The sequence below is a fragment of the Triturus cristatus genome, chromosome 10 (genome assembly GCF_964204655.1).
Source record: "Triturus cristatus chromosome 10, aTriCri1.1, whole genome shotgun sequence".
In the NCBI taxonomy this organism is placed as follows: domain Eukaryota; kingdom Metazoa; phylum Chordata; class Amphibia; order Caudata; family Salamandridae; genus Triturus; species Triturus cristatus.
This window is the reverse complement of record NC_140593.1, coordinates 1192499895-1192512237: the sequence shown is the minus strand read 5'-3', so window position 1 is coordinate 1192512237 and position 12343 is coordinate 1192499895. Positions and strand designations below refer to the sequence as shown.

At 46.9% G+C, this 12343-nt stretch overlaps 1 protein-coding gene across 2 annotated transcripts in view; it reads right to left on the bottom strand.

The window, feature by feature from the left end:
• Positions 1-12343, bottom strand: part of LOC146797016 (chemokine-like protein TAFA-1) — a 276881-nt gene that overhangs the window by 153633 nt on the left and 110905 nt on the right. For both annotated transcript variants that reach the window (XM_085630291.1, XM_085630293.1), the window contains exon 2: positions 282-436. In XM_085630291.1, coding sequence (XP_085486417.1) covers positions 282-426 — 145 coding nt within the window. In that variant the 5' untranslated portion in view covers positions 427-436. The remainder of the gene's footprint in view (positions 1-281; positions 437-12343) is intronic.

Below are 12343 nucleotides of genomic sequence, written 5' to 3'. Positions count from 1 at the left end.
TGCCTGCATTGTGTTTGAGGGGAGCTGTTCCTGTTCCTTGCAGGGAAAGCTTGCCAAATCAATGCTGTGCAAGTTGCGAGTATAAGGGAGCTTACCTTGTCCAGGTTGTGCCTGCTTGCTGTGCCAGCAAAGCTTGTCGCTGATAGGCTATGTCTGTTCTGCATTAGAGGGAAGCTTGCCATGTCCACACTGTGTTTCCAGTGCTGACAGCCTGGCACTTGAATGACATTCACATGATGCTGCTAATACCAAGAGGAAGGTGACTTGCAAGAGGCACTTACTGATAACAGGCAGCTGGTCCCCCGGAGACTGGTACTCATAGTGATGGTGCCACTGAGGGGCGAAGTGCAGGTTCTGGGCCCAGGCATCATGGGTACCGAAGATGGCGCAGACTGCGAGACAGAGACCAGGGATCCACCGCCGCATGGCAAAGGGGCTGGAAAGAGAAGGGCAGCAGATGGGTCAGAGTGTCCACCAAGCCCTCACTGACCTCAATGGCATGCCAGTCACTGCCCCGCATTAGCCCTAAGTACTTAATTGGCATCTCACTCACTCCTGTATCACTGGCCTCATGCACTTTAGTGAAGCCTCACTCCCGTATCACTTGCCTCACGCACTTCAATGGGGCCTCGCTCACTCCCGCATGACTGGTCTAGTGCACTTCAGTGGAGCCTCACTCACTCCTGTATCGCTGGTCTACTGCACTTTAGTGGAACCTCACTTACTCCTGTATCACTGGTCGAGTGAGCTTGAATGGAGCCTCACTCACTCCCTGATCGCTGGTCTAGTGCACTTCAATAGAACCTCACTCACTTCAGTATCACTAGCCTAGTGCACTTCAGTGGAGTCTCACCCAATCCCGTATCACTAGTCTAGTGCACTTCAAGGGGGTCTCACTCACTTCAGTATCACTGGCCTCACACACTTCAGGGGAGCATCACTCACTCCATTATCACTGGTCAAGTGCAGTTCAGTGGAGCCTCACTCACTCCTGTATCACTGGCCTCATGCACTTCAGTGGAGGCTCACTCACTCCTGTATCACTGGTGTCATGCACGCCAATGGAGCCTCGCTTGCATTCGTATCACTGGCCTCATGCATTTCAGTGGAGCCTCACTCACTCCCATATAACTGGTCTAGTGCACTTCAGTAGAGGCTCACTCACTCCTGTATCACTGGCCTCATGCACTTCAGTGGAGGCTCACTCACTCCTGTATCACTGGTGTCATGCACGCCAATGGAGCCTCGCTTGCATTCGTATCACTGGCCTCATGCATTTTAGTGGAGCCTCACTCACTCCCATATAACTGGTCTAGTGCACTTCCGTAGAGGCTCACTCACTCCTGTATCACTGGCCTCATGCACTTCAGTGGAGGCTCATTTGCTCCTGTATCACTGGTCCATGCACTTCAATGGCACCTCACTCACTCCCATATCACTGGTCCATGCACTTCAATTAAGTCTCTCTCAGTACTTGTCACAGGCCTCAGACATTTCAGTGGAGTCCCACTAATTATTGGTCACTGGCCCCATGCACTTCCGTGGAGTCCCACTCACTGCCTTTCACAGGCCTGATGCACTTCGACAGAGCTTCGTTCACCACCTTTCACTGACTTTGTAGACTTCAATTCAGTTTCATTCACTGTATGTTATTAGTCTCAAATACTTAAAGGGAACCTTGGCCTCATAGACTTGAGAAAGCATTCCCTCATTCCCACAGAATTCACACAGTAAACTTCAGTGAAGTATCACTCATTCACTCACTCACTCACTCACACTCACTCACTCACTGACTCACTCACTCCCATCTCACAAATCAGTGGACTCTGACCCCTTGGCTGTCACTTGTCTCAGATTCTTCAGTGGAGTCTCACTCACCCTCATACCACTACCCTCATACACTAAGGCACTGATTACAAATTAGGAGGAGGGAAATTAGCACGTTTTTATGCATTACTTTCGCTCCATCTTATTATGAGCTGTTTTTCCACACCTGGTTTGCCTGAGTGTGGGAGAACCTAGACCGATTTTTTCAGCAGGTAACTCTGCCTTCAAAAATCACATGAGGTTTTGGCTGCAGCAGCACCCAACCCTCATTCTCCATTTCTTCTTTAATGGGGGGAGCATACCAGTGCTTCTCCTGCTAGAAAAAGGTTCCCCTTCTCTCTTATTTTCACACCCCTTCCCTCACCACCCACCCCAAAATCACCCGCATCTATATCTACTCAGAGCAGGTGATAAATATATGCTGTAAACCCTATGGATTGGTGAATTCTGTATGGGTTTGAGACCAAAATAAATGGCCCAACTTGGTACTGCTCCATTTCATAGAGATCAACTTGTTGCATGGTACTGGGCGATTTCACAGGGCGCTAATTCTAAAATCACATGTGTTAATATTGTGGTCCCAGTACCATGCAACTCATAATCAGGGTCTAGGTGAACCCCAACCCTCTCCTCTTTCACTCGTCTCATAAACTTTAGTGGAGTCTCATTTGCGTCTGCATCACTCTCCTCAAATGCTTTACAGGAGTCGCACACTACCTCTACCAGTGGCCTCATAGTCCTCATTGGAGTGCCATCATGTTTACATGTTTGAGTAGTGCCTATCATGATCTCACACACTTCAATACAGTGTGGCGCCCAATCCCATGTCAAAGACTCATATTCTTCAATGGAGTGTCACTAACTCCTGTATCAAATACTCATACTCTTCAATGGAGTGTCCCTCACTCCCACATCACAAGCCTCTTACACTTCTATGAAATGTTACTCACTTCTCTGTCACAAACCTCATACTATTCAATGGCATGCAACTCACTCCTACATCACAAGCCTCTTACACTTCTATGGATTGACACTCACTCCCATATCAAAGCCTCATTCTCTTGGATGGAGAGTCACTCATGTCTATATCAAAGACTCATACTCTTCAATGGAGTGAGTGACACTACCATATCAAAGCCTCATACTCTTGGATAGAGTGTCACTCATTTCTATATCAAAGACTCATGCTCTTCAATGGAGTGTCACTCACTCCCATATCACAAGCCTCTTACACTTCTATGGCTTCTATGGAGTTTTACTCACTCCCACATCACAAGCCTCTTACACTTTTACAGAGTGTCACTCACTCCTACATCACAGGCCTTTTACACTTCTATGGAGTATCACTCACTCCTGTATCATAAGTCTCATACAATTCAATGGCATGTCACTCACTCCTTTTCACAATTTCTCTTACACTTCTATGGAGTGTCACTCACTCCTCTATCAAACCCTCATACTCTTCAGTGGGGTGTCACCCACTCCCATATAAAAGACTCATAGTCTTCAATGGAGTGTCACTCACTCTCATATCAAAGACTCATAGTCTTCAATGGAGTGTCACTCACTCACATCAAAAGCCTCTTCCACTTCTATGGCATGTCACTCACTCCTGTATCAAAGCCTCATACACTTTAATGGCATGTCACTTACTCCTTTATCACAATTCTCTTACACTTCGATGGAGTATCACTCACTCCTCTATCAAAGCCTCATACTCTTCAGTGGGGTCTCACTCACTCCTATACCAAAGACTCATACTCTATAGTGGACAAAAGCTCACTCCCATATTAAAGATTCATACTCTTCATTGGAGTGTCACTCAATCCCACATCACAAGTCTCTGACACTTCTATGGGGTGTCACTCACTCCTGTATCACAAACCTCATACTCTTCAGTGGAGTGTCACTCACTCCCATATCAAAGACTCATACTCTTCAATGGAGTGTCACTCACTCCCACATCGCAAGTCTCTGACACTTCTATTGAGTGTCACTCACTCCTGTATCACAAGCCTCGTACACTTCAGTTGAGTCTCACTAGCCTCATACATTTCAACAAACTGTCACTTACTCTCATACCAGAACCCTCACATGCTTCAATGGAACATCACTCACTCCCATATGATCGGCATCATACACTACAGCAGAGTGTCACTCACTCTCATATCAAATACTTATACACTTTAATGTAGTGTCACTTACTCCCATATCACGAGCCTCATACTTTTCAATGGAGTGTCCCTCACTCCCACATCACAAGCCTCTTACACTTCTATGGAGTGGCACTCCCTGCCACCTCACGGGCATCTTACACTTCGATGGAATGTCATTCACTCCTGTATCACAAGCCTCATACACTTCAAAGGCATGCCACTCACTCATGTATCATAAGCCTCTTACACTTCTATGGATTGTCACTCACTCCTGTATCACAAGCATCTTACACTTCTATGGAGTGTCACTCACTCCTGCATCACAAGCATCATACACTACAGCAGAGTGTCACTCACTCCCACATTAAATACTCATTCTCTTCGATGGAGGGTCACTTACTTCCGCATCACAAGCATCTTACACTTCGATGGAGTGTCATTCACTCCCATATGACATACTCATACTCTTCGATGGAGTGTCAGTCACTCCCACATCACAAGCATCTTACACTTCAATGGAATGTCACTAACTTCTGTATCACAAGCCTCATACACTTCAGTTGAGTCTCACTGGCCTCATAAATTTCAGTGAACTGTCACTTATTCTCATACCAGAAGCCTCATACACTTCAATAGAGTGTCCCTCACTCCCATATCAGAAGCACCAGACACTACAGCGGAGTGCCACTCACTCCCATATCACAAGCATCATACACTACAATGGAGTGCCCCTCATTCCCATATCACAAGCATCATACACTACAGCAGAGTGTCACTCACTCCCATATCACAAGCATCATGCACTTCAATGGAGTGTCCCTCACTCCCATTTCACAAGCATCATATAATACAGCAGAGTGTCACGCACTCCCATTTCACAATCATCATACACTACAATGGAGTGCCCCTCATTCCCATATCACAAGCATCATACACTACAGCAGAGTGTCACTCACTCCCATATCACAAGCATCATGCACTTCAATGGAGTGTCACACACTCCCATTTCACAAGCATCATACAATACAGCAGAGTGTCATGCACTCCCATATCACAAGCATCATGCACTTCAATGGAGTGTCACGCACTCCCATATCACAAGCATCATACAATACAGCAGAGTGTCACGCACTTCCATTTCACAATCATCATACACTTCAATGGAGTGTCACGCACTCCCATTTCACGAGCCTCATACACTTCAGTAAAGTGGTTCACTTTGGAGCACACTGTTGCAGATATATTACTTATGCGTGGTGTAGTGCACCATAATTTCCAGACATCACATTTCCCAATGAAATGGCCACAAAATATGCACTGGCATGCATTTTACTGATGAAACTATGTAGTGCACAAACTATAAGGTGTGGAAATCGGCTTTCAGCAAATATTTACGATTTACACATCACCAAATAAAGTGTCTTGATTTGTTTTGATCCTACTAAAACTGTTTCCATCACACTTCAGAATTTTTTTTAATGGGCTTCGTTCGTGCTTTCCTAATTGCTGATATGTTACACTGTTATTTTACGGGAATTTAAATATTGTGTGTTAGGAAAAAAGTGACGTCCTACATCCTTTCCTCTTTCAGTCCCTGTACCCAGCAAGCTTGTCACAAAGGTCACTTTACAAAACCATCTCACTTTGCAGTCACAGCAAGAAAAGTAAACGCCAATCCCCATGTCAAAGGAATAAGCAGCAATTGATCAAAAGTCACAGCCTGGCACATGACTGACCTCTTGCTTTGAAAGCACAGCAAATGTGCAAGATAAAAATTAAAATGGAAGGCATCTTAAGTGCTCATTCACCTTCGGAACCCCAGCATGGTTATTTTGGGGGTGCTGCGGCACACCCAGCACCCCTACTTTAGGTGCCAATCATAGAGTGTCACTCACTCTATATCACGATCCTAATACGCTACAGTAGAGTGTCAGTCACTCCCATTTTATGAGCCTCATATACTTTAATGGCGTGTCACTCACTCCCATATCACGAGCGTCATACATTTCACTGGAGTGTCACTCACTCCTGTACCATAAGCCTCATACAGTTCAGTAGAGGGTCATTCCCATATCACAATCCTCAAATACTTCAATCGAGTCTCACTCTCTGGGTTCATACACTTCATTGGAGTGTGTCACCTACTCCCATATCACAGGCCTCATACACTCCAGTGCAGTGTCACTCACTCCCATATCACGAGCCTCATACATTTCACTGGAGTGTCACTCACTCCTGTACCATGAGCCTCATACAGTTCAGTAGTGTCAATCCCATATTAGAAACCTCATACACTTCAATCGAGTCTCACTTACTGGCCCCATACTCTTCAGTGGAGTGTCACTCACACCCGTATAACAGACCTCATACATTTTGATGGAGTCTCATCATTGGTATATGCTCTAGTGGTCTCTAGCAATGGCCTTATACACTTCAGTAGTGTATCACTCACCGGCCTCATATCCTTCAGTAGCATCTCACTCACTGGCCTCATAAACTTCAGTAACGTTTCGCTCACAGGCCTCACACACTGCGATGGAGGCTCGCCACTTGTATATGATCTAGTGGTTGGTAGCATTGCCTAAAAGAATCCGTAGCATCTCACTCACTGGTCTCATAAACTTAAATAGTGTCTCACTCACTGGTCTCATACACTCTAGTAGCATTTTGCTTATTGGCCTCATAAACTTCAATAGCGTCTCACTGGTCTCATACACTTCAGTAGCATCTCACGCACAGGCCTCATACACCTCAGTAGCGTCTCACTCACTGGCATCATACACTTCAGTAGCGTCTCACTCACTGGCATCATGCACTTCAGTAGCGTCTCACTCATTGGCCTCATACACTTCAGTAGCATCTCACGCACTGGCCTCATACACTTCATTATGTCTCATTCACTGGCCTCATATATTGCAATGGAGTCTCGCATTTGTATACGTTCTAATGGTTCTTAGCACTGACCTCATATATTTCAGTAGTTTCACTCACTGGCCTCATACACCTATTTAGTGTCTTACCCACTGGCCTCAAACACTACATACCGTTTTACTCACTGACCTCAGACACTGCAATGGGGTCTCTCCACGTGGATACGCTCTAGTGGTTCCTAGCACTGGCCTCATACCCTTAAGTAACCTCTCACTCACTGGCCTCATACACTTCATTAGAGTCTCACTCACCGGCCTCATATACTGCAATAGAGTCTTGCCACTCGTATACACTCTGGCCACATACACTTTACACCATCTCACTCACTGGCCTCATACACTTCTTTAGTGTCTCACCCTCTGACCACATACACTTACATCGTCTCACTCACTGACCTCATACACTTCTTTAGTGTCTCACCCTCTGGCCACATACACTTTACACTGTCTCACTCACTAGCCTCATACACTTCTTTAGTGTCTCACCCTCTGGCCACATACTACACCTTCTTACTCACTGGCCTCATACACTTCTTTAGTGTCTCACCCTCTGGCCACATACACTTTACACCGTCTCACTCACTGGCCTCATACACTTTTTTAATGTCTCACCCTCTGGCCACATACACTTTACATCGTCTCACTCACTGGCCTCATACATTTCAATGGAGTCTCGCCACATGTATACGCTCTTGTAGTTCTTACCACTGGCCTCGTACACTTCAGTAGCGTCTCACTCACTGGCCTCATACACTTAAGTAGCGCCTCACTCACTGGCCTCATACACTTCAGTAACGTCTCACTCACTGGCATCAGACACTTCATTAGTGTCTCACTCACTGGACTCATACACTTCAGTAGCGTCTCACTCACTGGCATCAGACACTTCATTAGTGTCTCACTCACTGACTTCAGAAACTTCATTAGTGCCTCACTCACTGGCTTCAGACACTTCATTAGTGTCTCACTCACTGACTTCAGAAACTTCATTAGTGCCTCACTCACTGGCTTCAGACACTTCAGTAGCGCCTCACTCACTGGCTTCAGACACTTCATTAGTGCCTCACTCACTGGCCTCATACACTTCAGAAGCACCTCACTCACTGGCATTATACACTTCAGTAGCGCCTCACTCACTGGCCTCATACACTTCAGTAGCGTCTCATTCACTGGCATCAGACACTTCATTAGTGTCTCACTCACTGACTTCAGAAACTTCATTAGTGCCTCACTCACTGGCTTCAGACACTTCATTATGTCTCACTCACTGACTTCAGAAACTTCATTAGTGCCTCACTCACTGGCTTCAGACACTTCAGTAGCGCCTCACTCACTGGCTTCAGACACTTCATTAGTGCCTCACTCACTGGCCTCATACACTTCAGTAGCACCTCACTCACTGGCCTCATACACTTCAGTAGCACCTCACTCACTGGCATCATACACTTCAGTAGCGCCTCACTCACTGGCATCATGCACTTCAGTAGTATCTCACTGGTCTCATACACTTCAGTAGCATCTCACGCACTGGCCTCATACACTTCAGTAGCGTCTCACTCACTGCCATCATGCACTTCAGTAGCGTCTCACTCTCTGGCCACATATGCTTCAGTAGCGCCTCACTCACTGGCATCATGCACTTCAGTAGCGTCTCACTCTCTGGCATCATACACTTCAGTAGCGTCTCACTCACTGGCATCATGCACTTCAGTAGCGTCTCACTCTCTGGCATCATGCACTTCAGTAGCGTCTCACTCTCTGGCATCATGCACTTCAGTAGCTTCTCACTCACTGGCATCATACACTTCAGTAGCGTCTCACTCTCTGGCATCATATACTTCAGTAGCGTCTCACTCTCTGGCATCATGCACTTCAGTAGCTTCTCACTCACTGGCATCATGCACTTCAGTAGCGTCTCACTCTCTGGCATCATGCACTTCAGTAGCGTCTCACTCACTGGCATCATGCACTTCAGTAGCGTCTCACTCTCTGGCATCATGCACTTCAGTAGCTTCTCACTCACTGGCATCATGCACTTCAGTAGCGTCTCACTCACTGACCTCATACACTTCAGTAGCGTCTCACTCTGGCCTCCATTTTAGCAGCGTCCCTCTCCCTGGCCTCATACACTTCAGTAGCGTCTCACTCTCTGGCATCATGCACTTCAGTAGCTTCTCACTCACTGGCATCATGCACTTCAGTAGCTTCTCACTCACTGGCATCATGCACTTCAGTAGCGTCTCACTCACTGGCATCATGCACTTCAGTAGCGTCTCACTCTCTGGCATCATGCACTTCAGTAGCGTCTCACTCTCTGGCATCATGCACTTCAGTAGCGTCTCACTCACTGGCATCATGCACTTCAGTAGCTTCTCACTCACTGGCATCATGCACTTCAGTAGCGTCTCACTCTCTGGCATCATGCACTTCAGTAGCGTCTCACTCACTGGCATCATGCACTTCAGTAGCTTCTCACTCACTGGCATCATGCACTTCAGTAGCGTCTCACTCTGGCCTCCATTTTAGCAGCGTCCCTCTCCCTGGCCTCATACACTTCAGTAGCGTCTCACTCTCTGGCATCATGCACTTCAGTAGCTTCTCACTCACTGGCATCATGCACTTCAGTAGCTTCTCACTCACTGGCATCATGCACTTCAGTAGCGTCTCACTCACTGGCATCATGCACTTCAGTAGCGTCTCACTCTCTGGCATCATGCACTTCAGTAGCGTCTCACTCTCTGGCATCATGCACTTCAGTAGCGCCTCACTCACTGGCCTCATACACTTCAGTAGCGCCTCACTCACTGGCCTCATACACTTCAGCAGCGCCTCACTCACTGGCATCATGCACTTCAGTAGCGTCTCACTCACTGGCCTCATACACTTCAGTAGCGCCTTACTCACTGGCATCATGCACTTCAGTAGCGTCTCACTCTCTGGCCTCCATTCTAGTAGTGTCTCACTCAGTGGCCTCATACACTTCAGTGGAGCTGCACCCTCCTACAGAGCCACATACATGACACATTAGTACATTGATCATCAGTACATAGTTCTGAACACACACAACTATCTAGGTCATATGGGGCAACACTGATCAAGTCACAGTGATGTGGCTCCTAGCTGCATGTCAACATATAATCCACTTGTTAGAATGCCACAATGACTTTAGTTGGGGAAGATGTTTTTCGGTGTTCCTGGGCTCTTCCTGCCCCCTTCTCCCAGCCCTCTCTTATAGGACTTAGTAATTAGAGCGCTTTATGACCCTTAGAAGGATAGGCCTGTTTACTCAGAGCAGGTGGCAGTCTCAGGTGCCCAGGATCACAGAAAAGACTGCTCTGAATGGGGATTTCAAACCTCTAGAAAACGTAAAATACACACAGCAAAATGAAGAACTTTCGGTAGACCCCACTTCGGTGAGATGGAGAGCAGACCAAGTCAAGGCCGCCTTGCTGGCCTCTCCGAAGTTGATATATTCTTGTAAAGTTTTTAAGAGTTGAACGAGTGAAACTTCATTTATTCAGGGCTTGAAAATGACATAAGATTGCACTGTCCCCGAAGAGCGGGAAACATTTTGGAACAGGACGCAACCGACCTTCTACATGTTTGTGCCTCATTGTCTGACCTGTCCCGACATCAGCAAAGCACACAGTGAAACCAAACTGCTCTGCTGCGTGGGGTGCGGCTTAAATTATTTAAAACGAGAAAGCAGCCCGACTTCCTGCCGGGAGAGTGCACTCTTTGGGGTCCACTCTGGGGTTATACTGACTGAAGAGTCAACACACTGGGGTATTCAGTAACTGTGACTGCTGTGTGCATCCTCACGGCGGGCAGAGTCTTTCTTCACTTTCTATGGACCTGTCTTGCGTCTGTCTATAATATGCCCACACAACAACGGACCCAAATACCTCAACGACAGAATCAACTTCCACGTACCCAAAAGAAACCTCCGATCTTCCCACCTCGCACTGGCTGAAACCACGCGCATCCACAGAGCCAGAACAGGCGGAAGATCCTTCTCTCGAATATGTGACGTTACAACGCGATCAAAATGATCGCGGTACGTTACAATGCAGTTTTTACAACGAAAGTCATTACAACGACTTGCCCTGGAGGGCGCTGGACTTTGGAATAGTATGATTTACTATTCCAACACCACTCTACGTACAGTAGGGAAGGTGTTGGAATAGTAAATAATACTATTCCTTAGGTTAGAGCGCCATCCAGCGCAAGTCGTTGTAACGACAGCGCAAGTCGTTGTAAAGACTTGCGTTGTAATACCCGCAATGTAAAGGCATTGCGATGCAATGCCTGCATGGTAATGGATGTCTCCCCCTTCTCTCACATTGCAGCCAAGACCTGGAACGAGCTACCGGCAGACATCAGAAGCCCCCCTCCCTGAACACCTTCAAGAAGACCCTCAAGACCTGGCTCTTTGGCTAAACAGATCTGCGGACCCCCCCCCCCCCCCCCAGCACCCTGAAACCCTCACGGGTGAGTAGCACGCTTACAATTCCCTGATTGTTTGATTGATTGGTGGGTCCTGTTTCTGTCCAGTGATGGTGGCCCACAATGGCTTCAGGGGTTTCGGAGACCGCCCCTCACGCGAGTCATGGGTCTACTCTGGCACACATCGAAGAACAAGCACAGGTGAGATAGGGAGAGCAACAGAAGAGTGCCATCTCCAGCCAATCAGAGTAAACAGGGTTAACTGACAAGGCATTTTGACCAATAAGAAATGAGAGGGCTGGGATTTAAGGATGCTCTAAAGGGAACATCCCAGCTTTGTTCAACGTCAGCTCCATTAATGGACCCTCCCTAGACTTAAATCTAAGGCTATCTCAGCCAAGCCCCCACTCTATCAATGTCCGCTCCTACCCACAAGTCCAAGGATACCCATGACCATGACCAGTTTAAATGTCTCCATCCCTAACCACAGGCTGAGGGTGCCAAGACAACCACAAGTCTGGTGAGTTCAGATCTAACCAGGAGTTTAAGGAAGGTATGAAAAAAGATACTGCAGTACCTAACACTCTATGAATCAATTTTCATCACATTTAGACACAAAGGCAATTCAACCACACATTAATTTCAGACGCAGGCACATTCTCAAAGGTGAAAAGGCCAGCTATATGACAAAGAAAATGCAGGACTAACCAAAAGTCAAAAGAAGTTCAGGCTTAGCCAGTACGCAAAAAAGTTAAAGGCTAGCTACATGTCCAAGGAAATCCAGGACTAACCAAAGTCAAAGAAAGTCAATATCACAGCGATGGACGGTTCCTCCATCTTGCAAGCTTATAAATCCACCCCAGGGACGCAGATATGGGGGTGCTCATCCACGCGGGCCCATTCTCAACAGGCAAGAACCATTTTGAACCTCACTTTACCTTAGAAGGGGTAACTAACGGTGAAAAATCTCAAAATCGTGGGAAG